Here is a 25486-nt window from a genome sequence, read left to right on the forward strand (position 1 = left end):
ACCAGAAGAACTAAATGGTGCCTGGCTACCACCAATGACCGCCCTGACAGGGATCACAACAGAGTCCCAGACAGCAGAAGAAAAATATAGAACAGAATTCAAATTCACATAAACAGATGAGACTTGTTGGCCTGACAGAGACTGTAGACATCCCTGAAAACATGGCCCGCGAATGCTCTGCTAACCCAGAACTGAAATCATTCCTGAAGCCTGCTTTCCAGACAAAGATTAGACAGGTCTATAAAACAAAACCCACGTGTCTGCCAGTTTGTCCTACTGTGAGGGCTTGCGTGTTGCTGTGATGCTGGAAGCTATGTCACCGATATTCGGATACCAGCAGGGTCACCCATGGCAGACAGGTTTCAGCCGAGCTTCCAGACTAAGACAGACTGGAAAGAAGAACCCGGTAGTCTACTTCAGAAAAAATATTAGCCAGTGAAAACTTTATGAATAGCAGCTGAACACTGTCTGATAAAGTGCTGGAAGATGAGCCCCCCAGGTTGGAAGGCACTCAAAAGATGACTGGGGAAGACCTGTCTCCTCAAAGTAGAGTTGACCTTAATGATGTGGAGTCAAGCTTTCGGGACTTTTATTTGCTCATGTGGCAAGACTCAAAATGAGAAGAAACTGTTGCAAACATCCATTAATAATCGGAACCTGAAATGTGGGAAGTATGAAGGTTTTATAAAATTTTATTTTAGCTGGCTGGTTAGTGGGTTTTTGTATACCAATTAAAATCTGACTTTTTTTTCTTCTTAGGACCATAAGAGGCAATATGAATCACTCAAACTTGAAAGAAACTTCCAGAAACAGTCCAATGTGCTCAGACATAAAACGGAGGAGGTAAGAAAATCCAATCTGGTTTAGCTGCTGGCAAAGTACCAGCTACAAGTTGCCATCAAGTCAATTCCAACTCGTGGTGACTCCGTGTGTGTCAGTAGAACTGTGTGCCATAGACTTTTAATGGCTGTAACCTTTCAGAAGTAGAGCACCAGGCCTTTCCTCCGAGGTGCCTCTTCGTGGGTTCAAACCACTGACCAGTTTCAGTTAGTAGTCAAGCACTCCTGCTGGCAAAGCTGTTGTTGTTAGGTGCCATCAAGTCAGTTCTGACTCATAGCGACCCTATGTACAACAGAACGAAACACTGGCCAGTCCTGTGCCAGCCTCACAATCATTGTTATGCTTGAGCCCATTGTTGCAGCCACCGTGTCAATCCATCTCATTGAGGGTCTTCCTCTTTTTTGCCGACCCTCTACCAGGCATGATGTCCTTCTCCAAGGACTGATCCCTCCTGACAATATGTCCAAAGGATGTGAGACATAGTCTCGCCATCCTTGCTTCTAAGGAGCATTCTGGTTGTACTTCTTCCAAGACAGATTTGATCGTTCTTCTGACAGTCCACGGTATATTCAGTATTCTTCTCTAACACCACAATTCAAAGGTGTCAGTTCCTCTTCGGTCTTCTTTACTCATCGTCCAGCTTTCACATGCATAGGTGGTGATTGAAAACCCTATGGCTTGCGTCAGGCGCACCTTAGTCTTCAAGGTGACATCTTTGCTTTTCAACTCTTTAAAGAGGTCTTTTGCAGCTGATTTGCCCAATGCAAGGCATCTTTTGATTTCTTGACTGCTGCTTCCATGGGCGTTGATTGTGGATTCAAGTGAAATGAAATCCTTGACAACTTCAATCCTTTCCCTGTTTATAATGAGGTTGTTTATTGGTCCAGTTGTGAGGATTTTTGTTTTCTTTATGTTGAGGTGAAATCCATACTGAAGGCTGTGGTCTTTGATCTTCATCAGTAAGTGCTTCAAGTCCTCTTCGCTTTCAGCAAGCAAGATTGTGTCCTCTGCATAACGCAGGTTGTTAATGAGTCTTCTTCCAATCCTGATGCCCTGTTCTTCATATACTCCAGCTTCTCAGATTATTTGCTCAGCATACAGACTGAATAGGTATGGTGAAAGGATACAACCCTGAATTTAAACTACAGAGTATCCCATTGTTCTGTTCAAATGACTGCCTCTTGATCTATGTACAGGCTCCCCACGAGCACAATTACGTGTTCTGGAATTCCCATTCTTCGCAATGTTATCCATAATTTATTAAGATCCACACAGTTGAATGCATTTGCTAGTCAATAAAACAAAGGTAAAAATCTTTCTGGTATTCTCTGCTTTCAGCCAGGATTCATCCGATGTCAGCAATGATATCCCTCGTTCCATGTGCTCTTCCGAATCCAGCTTAAATTTCTGGCAGTTCCATGTCGATATACTGCTGCAGTCACTTTTGAATGATCTTCAGCAAAATTTTACTTGCATGCCATATTAAAGATATTATTCAATAATTTCCACATTTGGTTGGATCCCCTTTCTTGGGAATAGGCATAAATATGTCTCTCTTTCAGTTGGTTGGCCAGGTAGCTGTTTTCCAAATTTCTTGGCATAGACGAGTGAGCACTTCCAGTGCTGCATCCATTTGCTGAAACCACTCATTTGGTATTCCGTCAATTCCTGGAGTCTTGTTTTTCACCAATGCCTTCAGTGCAGCTTGGACTTCTTCCTTCAGTACCATCAGTTCCTGATTATATGCTACCTCCTGAAATGGTTGAACATCGACCAATTCTTTTTGGTACAGTGACTCTGTGTATTCCTTCCATCTTCCTTTGAAGCTTCTTGCATTGTTTAATAATTTCCCCATAGAATTCTGCAATATTGCAACTCGAGGCTTCAATTTTTTCTTCAGTTCTTTCAGCTTGAGAAATGCTAAGCGTATTCTTCTCTTTTGTTTTTCTACCTCCAGGTCTTTGCACATATCATTATAATACTTTACTCTGTCTTCTTGAGCCGCCCTTTGAAATTTCCTGTTCAGCTCTTTTACTGCATCATTTTTTCCTTTTTCTTTAGCTACTCTATGTTCCAGAGCAAGTTTTAAAGCCTCTTCTGACATCCACTTTGGTCTTTTCTTTCTTTCCTGTCTTTTTAATAACCTCTTGCTTTCTTCATGTATGATTTCCTTGATGTCATTCCACAACTCATCTGGTCTTTGGTCATTAGTGTTCAATGCGTCAACCTATTCTTGAGATGGTCTCTAAATTCAGGTGGGATACGCTCAAGATTGTACTTAGGTTTTCATGAACTTGGTCTGACCTTCTTCAGTCTCAACTTGAACTTGCATATGAGCAATTGATGGTCTGTTCCACAGTTGGCCCCTGGCCTTGTTCTGACTGATGATATTGAGGTTTTCCATTGTCTCTTTCCACAGATGTAGTCGATGTGATTTCTATGTATTCCATCTGAAGAGGTCCATGTGTGTGTAGTCATCGTTTATGTTGGTGAAAAAAGGTATCTGCAATGAAGCAGTCGTTGGTCTTGCAAAATTCAATCATGAGATCTCCGGCATCATTTCTATCACCAAGGCCAAATTATCCAACTACCAATCCTTCTTTGTCTCCAACTTTTGTATTCCAATCACCAGTAATTATCAATGCATCCTGATCGCATGTTTGATGCATTTCAGACTGCAGAAGTTGGTAAAAATCTTCAGTTTCTTCATCTTTGACCTTAGCGGTTGGTGCGTAAATTTGACTAATAGTCGTATTAACTGGTCTTCCTTGTAGATGTACGGATATTATCCTATCACTGATGGCATTGTGCTTCAGGATAGATCTTGAATGTTCTTTTTGATGATAATGCAATGCCATTCCTCTTCAGTTTGTCATTTCCGGAATAGTAGACCATACAATTGTCCAACTCAAAATGGCCAATACCAGTCCATTTCAGCTCACCAACGCCTAGGATGTCTACTTAGATGTTTATCCTGTCTAGATAGACAATACTAATAAATATATAAAAAATATGTATAAAGATAACACATATCATCTGTACCACATAATTGAGCTCTGTCAAGTTGTGAAGGTATTTAGAGATGGGGAAGATTAGTAAGGAATGATGAAGAGTCAAGGAAGGCTTCTTGGAAGAGGTAGGCCAGAATACTTCAGATCCCTTGTCTATCACATGTCCTTTCCTATCCTCTCTGACAGTTTATGTCCCTTACCTAGTTTAAGTCTCAAAAACTTCAGAAACATTCCTCTGATTAAACTAACCTCTGTCTAATTGCCCTCTACTTGATACCTGACTTACTTTACAGAATCATTTAGTTATGCACAGTGGTGTGCAGGTAAATGTTTAACAAGAGTACTTAAAAAACCAGCCCTGATTTGTAGTTTTTTGCCAATTTCTATGGTGTAAGCACTCTCACTATAGTGATTGTAAGGTAATGTTTACAACATTCCTGAAATTTTAGGAAATGATTCCAGCAAGCCATTATACTATTTCCACTTGAGAGCAAGGACGGTGCCATTATTCTTTCCGTATATTCCAGTTGCATCCAGCACAGCACAAAGTAAGAACTCAAATGTTGAGTGACTTACAGATACATCCAAAGATAATCAGATACTATGTACTGCTGAAAACAAATGAAATGATCTCCAAGGTCTCCTGAGCAATAAAATCCTAATATTCTAAGACACTATAAAATCTCTGTCAAAGTTCTGTTCTTTTTAGATTTCACGAACTGCTTAAAAAACAATAATAGTGATTAGAGAAGCTGCGTGGCATAACTTCTGGTCTTAGAGCCAGGAGGGGAGGAAAGAACATTCATTCACTGAACACTTCTGATATGCTAAGTACTGTGTTACGCCCTTTACTTGCGTAATCTCGTGTAATGGTCATGATAACTTATAAACTCCATCTATTTTGCTGATGATCCTTAAAGCTCTCTTCTTTCTATGTTATTGCTCTTCTATTACACTTTCTTTAGTTTCTCTTCTAAAATTTTGTTTTTAGTCAGTTCTACGTTTCAGATACTAATGAATCAAAAATTGTGGTGTATTGCAAAGAGCATGGGCTTTGAAATTAGATAGACTGGATTTTGAATCCCAGTTCTGTTGTTTTCTAGCTGTATAAACTTTGACAATTTTTTAAATACAGTTTAGATCTCTAAAGTGAGAAGAATGATATTTACTTCATAGGATAGTGGAGGGACTAAAGGAGACAATGTATCTAACGTGTAGTGCAGTGTTGAACCTATCACTGGATTGATAGGTTCCATTTTGATTCCTGGCATAAATTTTTATAATGCCTTAGAGGCAGTCCTGTTACCTGAGTTCCATTTCAGTCTCTAGGCTTTCAATCTGCTTTGTAATGGAATCATCTGACTCAGAAACTTGACCACGGAGTTCAGCAAGTGAGAATGTGCGCCTCTGTAAGAAAAGTAGTGGAAACGAGCATGAAATACTAAAAGGAAAGTAATCCTACAAAGCAGTGAGGATTTCTGGGGAGTGCAGAGTCTGATTATTGGTAACATTTTTTCATAAGGTCACTTACCCGGAGTTTAGGAGGTGGATTCTCCCCATTTTCCCTTTTCTCTTTGAGTTGAGCCACATCCTGAGCCAGGATCTTTCTGTCTTCAAGAAGGTCATTCAGATGGCGTTTGGCTTCCTCAGTACTGACCATAACCTCAATTTCATTTCCAAGCCAATTCTAGAAGAGAAATCATTGATGTCTGGGTTAGGGATAAGGAATCTCTAGCCCACAGGCTAGATTCATTTCCAAACTTAATTGGACCAGAGTCCACGTAACTGTAAGTATGATTTCCATTCATGCCTACACTCACCAAAAATTCTAATACCTCTCTAAAAGCCTTTAACAGCAATATCCCTAAAGGTTATGAGCTCTCTCCAGAAAATCTTTCTCCAGATCTCTTAGCATTTCTATATGTCCTATCTTTACCTTCTTCGTTTTCTCTTTAACATTTGTCCATTGCCATTAACTAGGCATCATATAGGATGGAACCAAAACCAACTGCCGTGGAGTCGATTCCAACTCATAGCGACTGTATAGGACAGAGTAGAACTGCCCCATAAGGTTTCCAAGGCTGTAAATCTTTATGAAAGCAGACTGCCACACCTTCTCCCACAGAACAGCTTGGTGGGCTCGAACTGCTACCCTTTTGGTTGGCAGCCAAGTGCTTTAACCACTGCGCTACCAGGGCTTCATATAGAATGGAAGTATATTCTTATTATCTGTTCTGTTTAATAAATAAATATACATTCTAAATTTTTAAAGTAGATAAATGAAATGTTTTAAAGCGAACAAAATTAAAGAATTTCAGTTTTTAAAAAATTAACTGCCCCCAAGAATAATTCCACTTTTCATGGAGATATACCATGCTAATTGCAATCAAAAGAAAGCTAGAGTGGCTATATGAATATTGGATAAAGTAGAATTCACATTAAAGGATATTACTGGGGATAAAAAGGATAACTTCATAATGACAAAGGAGTCAATTAATTAAGGGAACATGAATCTTAATGTTTACACTCGTAATAGCAAGGTACTAAAATACATGAAGCAAAAACTTATGGAACTGCAACGAGAAATGAAAAAATTGACAATTATAGTCAGAGATTTCAATACCCCATCATCTCAATAATTGATAGTAGTAGCAAAAATAAAGCCACTAAAATAGCATAACAAAGAGAGCTAATAAGCCAACAAAGGAGATAACATAGAATCGTAAAAATACTCAATTGCTCCAAAGGAAGGCATAAAATGAGGAAAAAATAGAACGAAGAACAAATGGGACAAATTGAAAACAAATAGCAAGATGACAGGCTCAAACCTACTCACATCAATAATCACATTAAATGTAACCGGTCTAAAAACCCAAATAAAATACAAAAATTGTCAGATTGGATAAAAAGCAAGACCCAACTATATGCTGTCTAAAGAAATACACTTTAAAATATGAAGGTACGAATAAATCAAAACTGAAAGAATCAAAATATGTACCATAAACACTTACAGTTATAAAACAACTAGACCCAACAGATACATGTAGAACACTCTACAATGGGGGCAGTGGTGATTCAGTGGTAGATATCTTGCCTTCCATGTGGGAGACCTGGGTTCTGTTTCTGGCCAGTGTACCTCATGCATAGCCACCACCTTTCTGTCCATGGAGGCCTGCATGTTGCTATGATGCTGAACAGGTTTCAGTGGAGCTTGGAGACTAAGATGGACTAGGAAGGAAGGCCTGGTGATCTACTATGGAAAATTAGCCAAAGAAAACCCTATGGATTACAAGAGTCTGATTCACAACCAATACTGGGGATGATGCAGGACCAGCTGCATTTTGTCCTGTTGTGCATGGGGTCACCATGAGTTGGGGGCCGACTTGATGGCACATAATACCACCACCACCTAACAACAGCAGAATACTCTTTCTTCTCCAGTGTACATAGTTCATTCTCCAGAACAGACCACATGTTCGGCAACACACACACACACAAATGTGAATACACATAAAAAGAGTGAAATCATTCAAAAAATCTTCTCCAAGCACAATGAAATGAAGCTAAATTAATAACAGAAGGAAAGCTGGAAAATGCACAAAAACGTGGACATTAAATGACGTGTTCTTAAACAATCATTGGGTCAAAGAAGAAATCACAAGGGAAACTAGAAAATACACAGAGACAAATGAAAATGAAAGCACAACATATCAAAGTTATGGAATGCTGTAAAAGCAGGGCTCAGATGGAAATTTATATCTGTAAGTGCTTATGTATGAAAAATCGAAGAAAAATGTCAAATCAATAACCTAACTTTACACCTTGAGGAACTAGAAAAAGAAGAACAAATTAAACTCAAACCTAGCAGAAAAGGGAGATACAGTCATGTGTCATTTAACAACCGCAATATGTTCTGTGAAATAGGGCATTATGCAATTTGGACATCGTGTGAACACTGTATTATGGATGATACGGCATTCACTTCCAGAATAAGGAGGTTTCATCCAGGTTAAAAATTTGCTGGGGCAAATAACCTCCCTCTTAATTAGTTTATCTGAGATTTCAACAAATTCTTATGCTGCCATCGCATGAGCACTCGCAGACTCAAATTATGCAGCAAAAAACAATTGTTTGAAGCGCTTGAGCCACCCAGAGCTAGCACTAAACTTGATATCGTAGTCTGGTCCTCTTTTTCTTTAAGCATCTTGAACCAGCTTGGTGCCTTTTTTGCCTTGTAGCTTTCAGTGGAGCCAATCCTTTAGCAGCTTGGAGGATTGTTTCTTTGTTTTCGAGTATCGTCATGATTGTAGAGGGAGACGTGCCTAAGTTTGCTATGTCCTGTTCTCTGGCCGGGATTTCTGAACTCTAATTATAACCTCGTGGGACTACGGACGTATTGTAGTCGGATGTTGCCTGAATGAATGTTATCTGGCACATGACTATAAAAAAAAATTGTGTCATTGTTATCAGCTGCCTTTGAGCTGATTCCGACTCAAGGTGACCACCCCATGTGTCCAAAGTAAAAGTGCTCCATAGGGTTTTCAAGGCTGTGACCTTTCAGAAGCAGATTGCCAGACCTGTCTTCCGAGGTGCCTTTGGGTGGGTTTGAACCGCCAACCTTTTTGTTAGTAGTCAAGTGCTTAACTGTTTGCACCACCCAGGGACTCCAATAAAGATTAGAGCAGAGTAGAAATAAATAAAATATGGAATAGAAAAATAATAGAATTAATGAAAGCAAAAGTTGGTTCTTTGAAAAGATCAATAAAACTGACAAACCTTTAGCTACAGTGACAAAAAAAAAAGAGAGAGAAGATGCAAATAACTAAAATCAGAAATGAAAGTAGGGATGTTGTTGTTGTTAGGTGCCACTGAGTTGGCCTCAACTCATAGCGAACCTATGTACAAAAGAGCGAAACACTGCCCCGTCCTGCACCATCCTCACAGTCTTTGTTATGCTTGAGCCCACCGAAGCAGCCACAATGTCAATCCAACTTGTCAAGGGTCTTCCCCTTTTTCACTGACTCCCTACTTTATAAAGCATGATGTCATTCTCCAGGGACTGGTCCCTCCTGATAACATGCCCAAGGTAACGTGAGACGAATTATCACCATCCTTACTTCCAAGGGGCACTCTAGCTGTATTTCTTCCAAGACAGACTTGCTCATTCTTCTGTCAGTTCACAGTATATTCAATATTCTTCGCCAACACCATAATTCAAATGCATCAATTCTTCTTCTGTCTTCCTTATTCACTGTCCAGTTTTCGCATGCATATGAGGTGTTTGAAAATATCATGGCTTGGGCCAGGCGCACCTTAGTCCTCAAAGTGACATCTTTGCTTTTCAACACCTTAAAGAGGTCTTTTGCGGCACACTTGCCCAGTGCAATATGTCATTTGATTTCTTGACTGCTGCTTCCATGGGCGTCAACGTCATCTTGATAACGTCAATCTTTTCTCCGTTTATCAAGATGTTCCTTATTGGTCCAGTTGTGAGGATGTTTGTTTTCTTTATGTTGAAGTATAATCCATACTGAAGCCCGTGGTCTTTGATCTTCATCAGTAAGTGCTTCAAGTCCTCTTTGCTTTCAGCAAGCAAGATTTCAGCATATTGCATGTTGTTAACGAGTCTTCCACTAATCCTGATGACGCGTTCTTCTTCATATAGCCCATCTTCTTGGAATATTTGCTTAGCATACAGACTGAGTAAGTATGGTGAAAAGATACTACCCTGATGCATACCTTTCTTGATTTTAAACCACGCGGTATCCCCTTGCTCTGTTTGAACGACTGCCTCTTGGTCTATGTTCAGGTTCCACATGAGCACAATCAAATGCTCTGGAATTCCCTTCCTATGAATGTTATCCAAAAGTTGTTATGATCCACACAGCCGAATGCCTCTGCATAGTCAATAAAACACAGGTAAACACCTTTCTGGTATTCTGTTTTCAGCCAAGATCCATCTGACATCAGCAATGATATCTCTTGTTCTACGTCATCTTCTGAATCTGGCTTGTATTTCTGGCAGTTCTCTGTCAATGTACTGCTACATGTGCTTTTGAATGGTCTTCAGCAAAATTTTGCTTGCGTGTGATATTAAGGATATTGTTTGATAATTTCTGCATTCTGTTGGATCACCTTTCTTTGGAATGGGCACAATTATGGATCTCTTCCAGTCAGTTGGCCAAGTAGCTTTCTTCCAAATTTCTTGGTATAGACAAGTGAGTACCTCCAGTGCTGCATCCGTTTGTTGAAACATATCAGTTGGGATTCTTTCAATTGCTGGAGACTTGTTTTTCGCTACTGCCTTCAGTGCAGCTTGGGCTTCTTCAATACTCTCAGTTTTTGATCATACGCTACCTCCTGAAATGGACGACTGGCAACCAATTCTTTTTGGTACAGTGATTCTGTGTATTCCTTCCATCTGCTTTTGATGCTTTCTGTGTCATTCAATATTTTGCCCATAGAATCCTTCAAAATTGCAACTCGAGGCTTGAATTTTTTTTTTCCAGTTCTTTCAGTTTGAGAAATGCTGAGCATATTCTTCCCTTTTGGTTTTCTACCTCCAGATCTTTGCAAATTTCATTATAATATTTTACCTTGACTTCTTAAGCCACCCTTTTGAAATCTTATATTCAGCTCTTTTACTTCATCATTTCTGCCTTTTGCTTTAGCTACTCTACGTTCAAGAGCAAGTTTCAGAGTCTCTTCTGATGCCCACTTTGGTTTTTTCTTTCTTCCCTATCTTTTTAATGAACTTTGGCTTTCTTCATGTATGATGTCCTTGATGTCTTTCCACAACTCATCTGGTCTCTGGTCATTAGTGTTCAATGTGTCAAATCTATTCTTGAGATAGTCTCCAAATTTAGGTGGGATATACTCAAGGTTGTATTTTGGTTCTCATGGACTTGTTTTAATTTTCCTCAACTTTAACTTGAACTTGCTTATGAACAACTGGTGGTCTGTTCCACAGTTGGCCCCTGGCCTTGTTCTGACAGTTGACATTGAGCTTTTCCATTGTCTCTTTCCACAAATGTAGTCGATTTGATTCCTGTGTTTTCCATCTGGTGAGGTCCACGTGTATAGTCACCATTTATATTGTTGAAAAAGGTATTTGCAATGAATAAGTCATTGATCTTGCAAAATTCTATCATGCAATCTTCTATCGCCAAGGCCATATTTTCCAACTACCAATCCTTCTTTGTTTCCAACTCTCACATTCCAATAACCAGGAATTATCAATGCATCCTCATTGCATGTTTGCTCAATTTCATACTGCAGAAGTTGGTAAAAAATCTTCAATTTCCTCAACTTTTAAATGAGTGATTGGTGTGTAAATTTGAATAATAGTAGTATTAACTGGTCCTCCTTGTAAGCATATAGATATTATGCTATCATTGACAGCACTGTACTTCAGGATAGATCTTGAAATGTTCTTTTTGATGATGAATGAATGCAATGATATCCCTCTTCAATTTGTCATTCCTGGCATAGTACACCATATGATTTTCCCATTCACAATGGCCCATACCAGTCCATTTCAGCTCACTAATGCCTAGGATAGTGATCTTTATGCATTCTATTTCATTTTTGATGACTTCCAATTTTCCTAGATTCATACCTCATACAGTCCATGTTGTGATTATTAATGGATGTTTGGAGCTGTTTATTCTCATTTTGAGTTGTGCCACATCAGCAAATGAAGGTCCCAAAAGCTTGACTTCATCCACGTCATTAGGGTCGACTCTACTTTGAGGAGGCAGCCCTTTCCCAGTCGTATTTTGTGTGCCTTCTGACCTGAGGGGCTCATCTTCCAGCACTATATCAGACAATGTTCTGCTGCTATTCATAAGGTTTTCACTGGCCAATTTTTTCAGAAATAGACTGGCAAGTCCTTCTTCCTACTCTGTTTTAGTCTGAAAGCTCCGCTGAAACCTGTCCACCAAGGGCAATCCTGCTGGTAGTATTTGAAATACCGGTGGCAAAACTTCTGGTATCACAGCAACAAGCAAGACACCACAGTACAACAAACTCACAGATGCATGGTGGTATCTTACAGAAATAAAAAGGATTATAACAGAATATTATGAAAGAACCGTACACCAACAAATTAGGTAACCTAGATGAAAATGAACATATTCCTAGAAGCAAAACAAATTACCTAAACAGATTCAAGAAGAAATCAAAAATCTAAACAGACCTATAACAAGACAAGAGACTGAATAAGTAGTCAAAATTCTCCAAGAAAAGTCCAGGACTAAATGGTTTCACTGATGAATTCTACCAAACATTTATTGTGTTTTTGTTGGGAGCTGTTGGGTCAATTCTGACTCAGAGCGACCCTACAGGACGGAGTAGAACTGCCCCATAGGGTTTTCTAGGCTGTAATCTTTAAGGGTAATCTTTAAGGGTGGTGGGATAGTGGTTAAGAGCTACAGCTGCTAACCAAAAGGACGGCAGTTCAGGTCCACCAGGCACTCCTTGGAAATCCTATGGGGCAGTTCTACTCTGTCCTATAGGGTCGCTATGAGTCAGAATTGACTCGATGGTAACGGGTTTGGTTTTTTTTTTTTTGATTCTTTAAGGGAGGAGATCACCAAGTCTTTCTCCTGAGAAGCCACTTCTTGGGTTTAAATCACCGACCTTTCAGTTAGCAGCAAAATGCTTAACTGTTGCGCCACCAGGGCTCCTTACCAAACAGTTAAAGTATTAATATCAAGCCTTCTAAAACTCTTCCAAAAAATAGAAGAGGTAGGAACACTTTCTAACTCATTTTATGAGGCCAGCATTATTACCCTGATACCAAAGCCAGATAAAGAGACCATCAGAAAATAAAATTACAGACCAGTATCTCTTATGAATATAGATGGGAAAATCCTCAACAAAATACTAGAACAACACAAAAAATCATTCATTTCATACAAATTAAGAAAACAATTCCATTTACAATAGCATCTAAAAGAATAAAATATCTGAGAATAAATTTAGCCAGGAATGTGAAAGAGTTTTACACTGAAAACCAGAATTGTTGAAAGAAATTAAAGAAGATCTAAATAAATGGAAAGACATCCTGTGCTCATGGACTGGAAGACTTAATATTGTTGTCAATTCTACCCAGAGTGAACTACAGATTCGATGCAATCCCTATCAAAATTCCAACAGCCTTTTTTGCAGAAATAAAAAAGCCAATTCTTAAATTGATATGAAATTGCAAGAGGCCACAAATAACCAAAATAATCTTGGAAAAGAAGAGCAAAGCTGGAGAACTCACATGACTCAATTTCAAAACATACTACAAAGCTATCTATAGTAATCAAAACAGTCTGGTATTGCTGTAAGGATAGGCATATAGATCAATGGAATAGAATAAGCACATGAAAATATGCTCAACATCATTAGTCATTAGGGAAATTATAATCAAAACCACAATGAGATACGACTTCATTCATACCCAGTAGGATGGCTAGTAAATAAACATATAAAAGAAAAAAACAAGTGTTGGTAAGGATGTGGCAAAATTGGAACCTTTGTGCATTTCTGGTGGGAATGTAAATTGGTGCAGCCACTGTGGGAAACAGTTTGGCGGTTCCTCAAAAAGTTACACACAGAACTACCACACGATCTAGCAATTCCACTCCTAGATATATTTTCCAAAGAATTGAAATCAAGGACTCAAACAAACACTTGTACACCAACGTTCACAGCAACATTATTCACAATAGTCAAAATGTGGAAACATGCCACGTATCCATCAGTAGGTGAGTGGATAAACAAAATGTGGCATATACCACATTTTTACAAAAATAATGCATGCATTCTGCATTTGCTTGCCAATCGTGCCCTCCCTCCGCGAGGTATTTTCGTAAGCATACTATACTAATTTTGTCTACAGCAACATGTAAAAGCAATTGGCATAGCGGTGTGTTATTTGTATAAAAATATGGTACCTACATTGGAATATTATTCAGCCATAAAAAGGAATGAAGTTCTGATAACATGTAAGATATGGATGAACCTTGAAAACATTATGCTGAGTGAAATAGGCCAGACACAAATGGCCACATATTCTATGATTCCACTTATATGAAATATCTAGAATAGGCAAATGAATAGAGACAGAAAGTAGACTAGAGGCTACCAGGGACAAGAGAGGGAGAATTGAGGAGTTATTGCTTAATGGGTATAGAGTTTCTGTTTAGGATGATGAAAAAGTTTTGGAAATAGATGGTACTGATGGTTCCACAGCACTGTGAATGTAATTAATGCCAATGAATTGTTATTTAAACATGGTTGAAATGGTAAATGTTATGTTATACATATTTTACCACAATTAAAAAATATTGGTAGAGCTGGGTAAAAGGAATATGGGAGTGCTCTGTATTATTCTTCAAATTTGTAAGTTTGAAATGATTTCAAAATACAAATAAAAAAAAAGAAAGCTAGATGAGCTAAAGTAATATTAGAAAAAGTATGGACTTCAGAGCAAAGAATATTATCAGGGATAAAGAATGTCATTTCTTAGTATACAGGTGAGTTAACCAAAAGAACATAATCCTAAATGTGTATGCCCCTAATAACAGAGTTTCAAAATACACAAAGCAAAAATATATAGAACTGCAAGGAAAAATACCCAAAACTATAATCTAGTTGGAGATTTCAATACCCGTTTATCAATAATTATAGAAAAAATAGGCAGAAAATCAGCAAGGATATAGAAGTGGACAGCACAATCAATCAAATCAACATGATGGATAATTATAGAATATTCCACCATCCATAGCAGAATACACATTCCTCTCAAGTACACACAGAACATTTACCAAGATAGACTATATTATGGGCCATAAAATGTCTAAATAAATTCAAAAGGATTCACGTACTACAAAGAATCTTCTCTGGAATTAAATTAGAAATCAATATCAGAAAGATATATGGAAAATCCCCCAATACTTGGAAACTAAGTAACACACTTCTAAATAAATCATGGATCAAAGAAGAAATCAGCAGGGAAATTAGAATGTATTTTGAAATGAATGAAAATAAAAACATAACAGTATCAAAATTTGTAGGATATCATTAAAGGAGTACTTAAGGAGAAATTTATAGCCGTTAAGTGCCTGTATTAAAAAGGAAGAATGCAAAATCAACGACCTCAGTTTCTACCTTAAGAAACTACAAAGAAGAAAAAGAAATTAAGGAAGGAAATAATAAAGGTTAGAAAATAAGTAAGGAAATAATAAGGATTAGGATGAAAATCAATGAACTGGTTCTTTGATAAATCCCTAGCCAGATTGAAGAGAAAATGTAAAATACCAATAAGGAATGAGATAGATGATATCAGTACATAGTCTATAGCTATGAGGAAAACCTTACCTTGGTACCAAAATCGGACAAAGAAATTGTAAGAAAAGAAAACTACAGATCAATATCCCTCGTTGAAGATAGATGTAAAAATTTTAAACAAATTTTTTATTTTAGCAAATTATATTCAACAGTATAAAAAAAATATATAAAAGGGATGATATATTACAATCAAGTAGAGTTTGTTCAAGTAGGCAAGGTTGGTTCAACATTTGAACATCAATCAAAGTAATTCACCAAATCAATAAACTAAAGACAAAAGGCATTTGACAAAATTTAATATCCACTCATGGTAAAAACTTATGGCAACTAGGAATAGATGGGAACTTCCTCAACCTGATAAAGGACATCTATGAAAAACCTACAGTTAGGCTTCCGGCCAAGATGGCGGACTAGGCAGACGCTACCTCGGATCCCTCTTACAACAAAGACACGGAAAAACAAGTGAATCGATCACATACATAACAATCTACGAACCCTGAACAACAAACACAGATTTAGAGACGGAGAACGCACTAATACGGGGAAGCAGCGATTGTTTCCAGAGCCTGGAGCCAGCGTACCAGTCAGGTACGGCACAAGCACAGAGACCTGCTCCACCCCCCTGAACTAACCCCGGGAGGGAGACCAGCCGGTTCCGCGGGCGGCGTGGGACGCAGCCGGTAGGAGAAGTCCCCGGGAGGCAGTGACTGGTCTTGGAGCAGGAAGAGCAGCGTCCCATCCGGGGAACCGTCTCGCCGGGATTTGGACTGGACGCAGGTATGGCATAAACACGGAGAGCTGCTCCACCCCCCTGAACTAACCCCGGGAAGGGGCCCAGCCGGGTCACGCGGGCGGCGTGGGACGCAGCCGATAGGAGAAGTCCCCGGGAGGCAGCAACGGGTATTGGAGCGGGGAGAACAGCGTCCCAGCCGGGACACTCGGTCACGGCACAAGCACGGGGAGCTACTCCACCCATCTGAACTAACCCCGGGAGAGGGCCCACCTGGTTCGCGGGGGCGGCACGGCCATGTGGCTGGAGGGACGAGAAGTCCCCGGGAGGCAGCAACTGATTTTGGAGTCAAGAGTGCACCGTCCCAGTAGGGGAGCCTTGACGCTGGGCGGGGGGCTGGAAGCGGAGGATCTGACCGTGACTCCAGCGGGCCACACCCCCCGGGGAATCTCCACACAGCCAGCACACATAGGCGACACGCCCGCGGGAATCTCAGATATAATAGTCATTCCAAGCCAGACAAGCAACTCTGGCTATATTCTGAGGTGCTACTCTCCTATCTCTCTGTTCCCTCCCCCACCCTCCCCAGGCGGCTTCATTAACATCCGAATAGCCTGAGCCAGAGGAAGAACTCTGATAGGGGTCTGACTGCATTTTTTTTTAGCGGATTTTCTGGAAAAACTAGTTTCCCAGTGATGGCTCGGAGACAACAATCCATATCAAACCACTTAAAGAAGCAGACCATGACAGCTCCTCCAACCCCCCAAACAAAAGAATCAAAATCTTTCCCAAATGAAGATACAATCCTGGAATTATCAGATACAGAATATAAAAAAATAATTTACAGAATGCTTAAAGATATCACAAATGAAATTAGGAGAACTGCAGAAAAAGCCAAGGAACACACCAATAAAACTGTTGAAGAACTCAAAAAGATTATTCAAGAACATAGTGGAAAAATTAATAAGTTGCAAGAATCCATAGAGAGACAACATGTAGAAAACCAAAAGATTAACAATAAAATTACAGAATTTGACAATGCAACAGGAAGTCAGAGGAGCAGACTCGAGCAATTAGAATGCAGACTGGGACATCTGGAGGACCAGGGAATCAACACCAACATAGCTGAAAAAAATCAGATAAAAGAATTAAAAAAAATGAAGAAACCCTAAGAATTATGTGGGACTCTATCAAGAAGGATAACCTGCGGATGATTGGAGTCCCAGAACAGGGAGGGGGGACAGAAAACACAGAGAAAATAGTTGAAGAACTCCTGACAGAAAACTTCCCTGACATCATGAAAGACGAAAGGATATCTATCCAAGATGCTCATCGAACCCCATTTAAGATTGATCCAAAAAGAAAAACACCAAGACATATTATCATCAAACTCATCAAAACCAAAGATAAACAGAAAATTTTAAAAGCAGCCAGGGAGAAAAGAAAGGTTTCCTTCAAGGGAGAATCAATAAGAATAAGTTCACACTACTCAGCAGAAACCATGCAGGCAAGAAGGGAATGGGATGACATATACAGAACACTGAAGGAGAAAAACTGCCAACCAAGGATCATATATCCAGCAAAACTCTCTCTGAAATATGAAGGCGAAATTAAGATATTTACAGACAAACACAAGTTTAGAGAATTTGCAAAAACCAAACCAAAGCTACAAGAAATACTAAAGGATATTGTTTGGTCAGAGAACCAATAATATCAGATATCAGCACAACACAAGGTCACAAAACAGAACGTCCTGATATCAACTCAAATAGGGAAATCACAAAAACAAACAAATTAAGATTAATTAAAAAAAAAATACACATAACAGGGAATCATGGAAGTCAACAGGTAAAAGATCACAATAATCAAAAAGAGGGACTAAATACAGGAGGCATTGAACTCCCATATGGAGAGTGATACAAGGCGATATAGAACAATACAAGTTAGGTTTTTACTTAGAAAAATAGGGGTAAATAATAAGGTAACCACAAAAAGGTATAACAACTCTATAACTCAAGATAAAAGCCAAGAAAAACGTAACGACTCAACTAACATAAAGTCAAACACTATGAAAATGAGGATCTCAAAATTTACGAAGAAAAACGCCTCAGCACAAAAAAGTATGCGGAAAAATGAAATTGTCAACAACACACATAAAAAGGCATCAAAATGACAGCACTAAAAACTTATTTATCTATAATTACCCTGAATGTAAATGGACTAAATGCACCAATAAAGAGACAGAGAGTCACAGACTGGATAAAGAAACAGGATCCATCCATATGCTGCCTACAAGAGACACACCTTAGACTTAGAGACACAAACAAACTAAAACTCAAAGGATGGAAAAAAGTATATCAAGCAAACAATAAGCAAAAAAGAAGAGGAGTAGCAATATTAATTTCTGACAAAATAGACTTTAGACTTAAATCCACCACAAAGGATAAAGAAGGACACTATATAATGATAAAAGGGACAATTGATCAGGAAGACATAACCATATTAAATATTTATGCACCCAATGACAGGGCTGCAAGATACATAAATCAAATTTTAACAGAATTGAAAAGCCAGATAGATACCTCCACAATTATAGTAGGAGACTTCAACACACCACTTTCGGAGAAGGACAGGACATCTAGTAAGAAGCTCAATAGAGATACGGAAGATATAATTACAACAATCAACCAACTTGACCTCATTGACTTATACAGAACTCTCCACCCAATTGCTGCAAAGTATACTTTTTTTTCTAGCGCACATGGAACATTCTCTAGAATAGACCACATATTAGGTCATAAAACAAACCTTTGCAGAGTCCAAAACATCGAAATATTACAAAGCATCTTCTCAGACCACAAGGCAATAAAGCTAGACATCAATAACAGAAAAACTAGGGAAAAGAAATCAAATACTTGGAAAATGAACAATACCCTCCTGAAAAAAGACTGGGTTATAGAAGACATCAAGGAGGGAATAAGGAAATTCATAGAAAGCAACGAGAATGAAAATACTTCCTATCAAAACCTCTGGGACACAGCAAAAGCAGTGCTCAGAGGCCAATTTATATCGATAAATGCACACATACAAAAAGAAGAAAGAGCCAAAATCAGAGAACTGTCCCTACAACTTGAACAAATAGAAAGTGAGCAACAAAAGAATCCATCAGGCACCAGAAGAAAACAAATAATAAAAATTAGAGCTGAACTAAATGAATTAGAGAACAGAAAAACAATTGAAAGAATTAACAAAGCCAAAAGCTGGTTCTTTGAAAAAATTAACAAAATTGATAAACCATTGGCTAGACTGACTAAAGAAATACAGGAAAGGAAACAAATAACCCGAATAAGAAACGAGAAGGACCACATCACAACAGAACCAAATGAAATTAAAAGAATCATTTCAGATTATTATGAAAAATTGTACTCTAACAAATTTGAAAACCTAGAAGAAATGGATGAATTCCTGGAAAAACACTACCTACCTAAACTAACACATTCAGAAGTAGAACAACTAAATAGACCCATAACAAAAAAAGAGATTGAAACGGTAATCGAAAAAGTCCCAACAAAAAAAAGCCCTGGCCTGGACGGCTTCACTGCAGAGTTCTACCAAACTTTCAGAGAAGAGTTAACACCACTACTTCTGAAGGTATTCCAAAGCATAGAAAATGACGGAATACTACCCAACTCATTCTATGAAGCCACCATCTCCCTGATACCAAAACCAGGTAAAGACATTACAAAAAAAGAAAATTATAGACCTATATCCCTCATGAACATTGATGCAAAAATCCTCAACAAAATTCTAGCCAATAGAATCCAACAACACATCAAAAAAATAATTCACCCTGATCAAGTGGGATTTATACCAGGTATGCAAGGCTGGTTTAATATCAGAAAAACCATTAATGTAATCCATCACATAAATAAAACAAAAGACAAAAACCACATGATCTTATCAATTGATGCAGAAAAGGCATTTGACAAAGTCCAACACCCATTCATGATAAAAACTCTTACCAAAATAGGAATTGAAGGAAAATTCCTCAACATAATAAAGGGCATCTATGCAAAGCCAACAGCCAATATCACTCTAAATGGAGAGAACCTGAAAGCATTTCCCTTGAGAACGGGAACCAGACAAGGATGCCCTTTATCACCACTCTTATTCAACATCGTGCTCGAAGTCCTAGCCAGGGCAATTAGGCTAGACAAAGGAATAAAAGGTATCCAGATTGGCAAGGAAGAAGTAAAGTTATCACTATTTGCAGATGACATGATTATATACACAGAAAACCCTAAGGAATCCTCCAGAAAACTACTGAAACTAATAGAAGAGTTTGGCAGAGTCTCAGGTTATAAAATAAACATACAAAAATCACTTGGATTCCTCTACATCAACAAAAAGAACACCGAAGAGGAAATAACCAAATCAATACCATTCACAGTAGCCCCCAAGAAGATAAGATACTTAGGAATAAATCTTACCAAGGATGTAAAAGACCTATACAAAGAAAACTACAAAGCTCTACTACAAGAAATTCAAAAGGACATACTTAAGTGGAAAAACATACCTTGCTCATGGATAGGAAGACTTAACATAGTAAAAATGTCTATTCTACCAAAAGCCATCTATACATATAACGCACCTCCGATCCAAATTCCAGTGTCATATTTTAAGGGGATAGAGAAACAAATCACCAATTTCATATGGAAGGGAAAGAAGCCCCGGATAAGCAAAGCACAACTGAAAAAGAAGAAGAAAGTGGGAGGCCTCACTTTACCTGACTTCAGAACCTATTACACAGCCACAGTAGTCAAAACAGCCTGGTACTGGTACAACAACAGGCACATAGACCAATGGAACAGAATTGAGAACCCAGACATAGATCCATCCACGTATGAGCAGCTGATATTTGAGAAAGGACCAGTGTCAATTAATTGGGGAAAAGATAGCCTTTTTAACAAATGGTGCTGGCATAACTGGATATCCATTTGCAAAAAAATGAAACAGGACCCATACCTCACACCATGCACAAAAACTAACTCCAAGTGGATCAAAGACCTAAACATAAAGACTAAAACGATAAAGATCATGGAAGAAAAAATTGGGACAACCCTAGGAGCCCTAATACAAGGTATAAACAGAATACAAAATATTACCAAAAATGATGAAGAGAAACCCGATAACTGGGAGCTCCTAAAAATCAAACACCTATGCTCATCTAAAGACTTCTCCAAAAGAGTAAAAAGACCACCTACAGATTGGGAAAGAATTTTCAGCTATGACATCTCCGACCAGCGCCTGATCTCTAAAATCTACATGATTCTGTCAAAACTCAACCACAAAAAGACAAACAACCCAATCAAGAAGTGGGCAAAGGATATGAACACACATTTCACTGAAGAAGATATTCAGGCAGCCAACAGATACATGAGAAAATGCTCTCGATCATTAGCCATTAGAGAAATGCAAATTAAAACTACGATGAGATTCCATCTCACACCAGCAAGGCTGGCAATAATCCAAAAAACACAAAGTAATAAATGTTGGAGAGGCTGCGGAGAGATTGGAACTCTCATACACTGCTGGTGGGAATGTAAAATGGTACAACCACTTTGGAAATCTATCTGGCGTTATCTTAAACAGTTAGAAATAGAACTACCATACAACCCAGAAATCCCACTCCTGGGAATATACCCTAGAGATACAAGAGCCTTCATACAAACAGATATATGCACACCCATGTTTATTGCAGCTCTGTTTACAATAGCAAAAAGTTGGAAGCAACCAAGGTGTCCATCAACGGATGAATGGGTAAATAAATTGTGGTATATTCACACAATGGAATACTACGCATCGATAAAGAACAGTGACGAATCTCTGAAACATTTCATAACATGGAGGAACCTGGAAGGCATTATGCTGAGCGAAATGAGTCAGAGGCAAAAGGACAAATATTGTATAAGACCACTATTATAAGATCTTGAGAAATAGTAAACCTGAGAAGAACACATACTTTCGTGGTTACGAGGTGGGGAGGGAGGGAGGGTGGAAGAGGGTTTTTTATTGATTAATCAGTACATAAGAACTGCTTTAGGTGAAGGGAAAGACAACACTCAATACATGGAAGGTCAGCTCAATTGGACTGGACCAAAAGCAGAGAAGTTTCCGGGATAAAATGAATGCTTCAAAGGTCAGCGGAGCAAGTGCGGGGGTCTGGGGAACATGGTTTGCGGGGACTTCTAAGTCAATTGGCAAAATAATTCTATTATGAAATCATTCTGCATCCCACTTTGAAATGTGGCGTCTGGGGTATTAAATGCTAACAAGCGGCCATCTAAGATGCATCAATTGGTCTCAACCCACCTGGAGCAAAGGAAAATGAAGAACACCAAGGCCACACGACAACTAAGAGCCCAAGAGACAGAAAGGGCCACATGAACCAGAGACCTACATCATCCTGAGACCAGAAGAACTAGTTGGTGCCCGGCCACAATCGATGACTGCCCTGACAGGGAGCACAGCAGAGGACCCCTGAGGGAGCAGGAGATCAGTGGGATACAGACCCCAAATTCTCATAAAAAGACCAAACTTAATGGTCTGACTGAGACTAGAGGAATCCTGGCGGCCATGCTCCCCAGACCTTCAGTTGACACAGGACAGGAACCATCCCCGAAGACAACTCATCAGACATGAAAGGGACTGGTCAGTGGGTGGGAGAGAGACGCTGATGAAGAGTGAGCTAATTATATCAGGTGGACACTTGAGATTGTGTTGGCAACTCTTGTCTGGAGGGGGGATGGGAGGATAGAGAGAGAGGGAAGCCGGCAAAATTGTCAAGAACGGAGAGACTGAAAGGGCTGACTCAAGAGGGGGAGAGCAAGTGGGAGTAGGGAGTGAGATGTATGTAAACTTATATGTGACAGACTGATTGGATTTGTAAACGTTCATTTGAAGCTCAATAAAAGTTATTAAAAAAAAAAAACCTACAGTTAACACCATACTTAATGGTGAAAGACTAATTGTTTCCCCACTATGATCAAGGAAAAAGGAAGGATGTCTATTCTCACCATTCCTATTCAATATCATCCTGAAGGTCCTAGCTAATGCAAGAAGGCAAATAAAAGATGTACAGATTGGAAAAGAAGAAATAAAACTGTATTTGCAGATAGCATGATTGTCTACATAGAAAATCTCAAACAATCTACCAAAAAGCCAGTAGACTAATACAGTCACCAGATAAAAGTTAACATACAAAAATTGATTGTATTTCTATATACTAAAAATTCTATATACTAGCAATGAACAATTGGACAAACAATTTGGCAGTTTCTTATACAGTTAAACATACACTTACCATATGACCAAGCAATCCCACTCCTAGGTATTTACTCAAGTGAAATGATTACCTATGTTTACACAGAAACCTGTATGTGAATGTTTATAGCAGCTTTATTCATAATTGTCAAAAACTGGGGGAAAAAAACACAACAAACCTAAGATATCCTTCATCAGGTGAATGGATAAACAAACCGTGGCACATCCATATGATAAAACAATACTAAAAAAAAGGGGGGGGGCACAAATTACTGATACATTTAATGTGGATGGATCTAAAATGCATTATGCCAAGTGAAAGAAGTCCTACTGTATGATTCCATCTATATGACAAAGGGAAAACTACAATGACAGAATAAAGATCAGCATTTGCCAAGGACCAAGGGTATAGGAGTTGATTACAAAGGGATATGGGGAATTTTAGGGGGTAATGGAACTATACTATGCCTTGATTGTGGTGGTAGTTATACAACTGTACATGTTGTCAAAACTCACAGAACTATGCAAAACAATTTACCTTAAAAAGCGTAAATATTACTGTATGTATGTCAGTTACACTTTAACAAAATAAATTGGAAAAAAAGGTCATTTGCCACACTAATTGACTAAAAACAAACCATAATATCATCTCAATAAACAGAGAAAAAACTTAAAAAAAAATCCAACATCCATTCATGATAAAAAAATCTTTCAGTACAGTAGGAAGGGATGGGGAACTACTTCACCTGATAAAGGACATTTATGAAAAATCTACAGCTAATATCACACCTAATGGTAAAAGACTGAATGCTTTCCCCCTAAGATTGGGAACAAAGAAAGGATGTCCTCTGAAACCTATCCTATTCGGTATTGTACTGGAAATCCTAGCAAGTGTAATAAAGCAAGACAAATAAAAGGTATACAGAATGAAAAGGAGAAAAATAAAACTCTCCCTATTTGTACATGACATGATCATCCATGTACAAAATCCTAACCAGTACCAGTTGTCGATAAGTCGATTCTGACTCATAGTGACCCCATGTGTGTCAGAGTAAAACTGTACTCCTTGGACTAATGGACCGCAACTACCACAACCTCCACCAGACTGAACCCAGAACAACTAGATGGTGCCTGGTTACCACCACTGACTGCTCTGGCAGGAATTACAATAGAGGGTCCTGAACAGAGCTGAAGAAAAATGTAGAACAAAATTCAAATTCACAACAAAACAAACAAATGAACAAACAAAAAAACCCAGGCTTGGTAATCTGACAGGGACTGGAGAAACCCCGACAATATGGCCCTGGACACCCTTTTAACTCAGTACTGAAGTCACTCCTGAGGTTGACCCTTCAGCCAAAGATTAGACAGGTCTATAGGGCCAACGATAACACACACGAGGGACATGCTTCATAGTAACGGGCACACTAGCCCAAAAGCAAAGATGAGAAGGCAGGAAAGGACAGGAAAACTGGACAAATGGAACAGAGAACCTGGGGTAGAGAAGGGGAGAGTGTTGACACATCACAGGGTTGGCAACCAATGTCAGAAAACAATTTGTGTATTAACTGTTTAATGAGAAACTAATTTACTCTGTAAACTTTCACCTAAATCACAATTATAACAAAACTGTCCTCTACAGAGTTTTCATAAGTAGATTTCCAGGCCTTTCTTCCAAGGTGCCTCTGGGTGGACTTGAACCTCCAACGTTTTGGTTAGCAGCCGTGTTAACCATTTGCACTACCCTGAGACACAGAATCCTAAGAACTCCTCGAAAAAGCTACAATAACCAGCTATTGTGTTAATAAGCAAGGTTGCGGGATACAAGGCCAATATATAGAAATCAACTGTATTTTTATATACTAGCACCAAACAATTGGAAATTGAAATTAAAAATACCATTTCCATATCATAAAAATGAGAAATACTTAGGGATATATTTGACAAAAGATGTTCAACACCCGTACACTGAAAAGAAAACATTATAGAAATAAATTAAAGACCTAAATAAATGGAGAGATGTTCACAGATCAAAAGATGTAATATTGTTAAGATGTTAATTCTCCTCCATTTATCTATAGATTCTATGCAATCCTAATAAAAATCTCAGCAGGCTTTTTTGTAGAAATTGACAAGCTGATTCTAAAATTTAGATGGAAATGCAAAGGACCTAGTTTTCCCGAAGCAATTTTGAAAAAGAACAACTTTGGAGGACTTACACTATCTGCTTTCAAGATTTATT

The 25486-nt window shown here is 38.6% G+C and overlaps 1 protein-coding gene across 3 annotated transcripts in view; it reads right to left on the reverse strand.

Moving 5' to 3' along the window:
* KIF4A (kinesin family member 4A) overlaps positions 1-25486 on the reverse strand; it is a 197009-nt gene that overhangs the window by 25812 nt on the left and 145711 nt on the right. For all 3 annotated transcript variants that reach the window (XM_049871659.1, XM_049871660.1, XM_049871661.1), the window contains exons 22-23: positions 5383-5538; positions 5158-5258 (exon numbers count right to left, since the gene is read on the reverse strand). In XM_049871659.1, coding sequence (XP_049727616.1) covers positions 5158-5258; positions 5383-5538 — 257 coding nt within the window. The remainder of the gene's footprint in view (positions 1-5157; positions 5259-5382; positions 5539-25486) is intronic.

This window comes from Elephas maximus, chromosome X (assembly GCF_024166365.1).
Source record: "Elephas maximus indicus isolate mEleMax1 chromosome X, mEleMax1 primary haplotype, whole genome shotgun sequence".
Taxonomy (NCBI): domain Eukaryota; kingdom Metazoa; phylum Chordata; class Mammalia; order Proboscidea; family Elephantidae; genus Elephas; species Elephas maximus.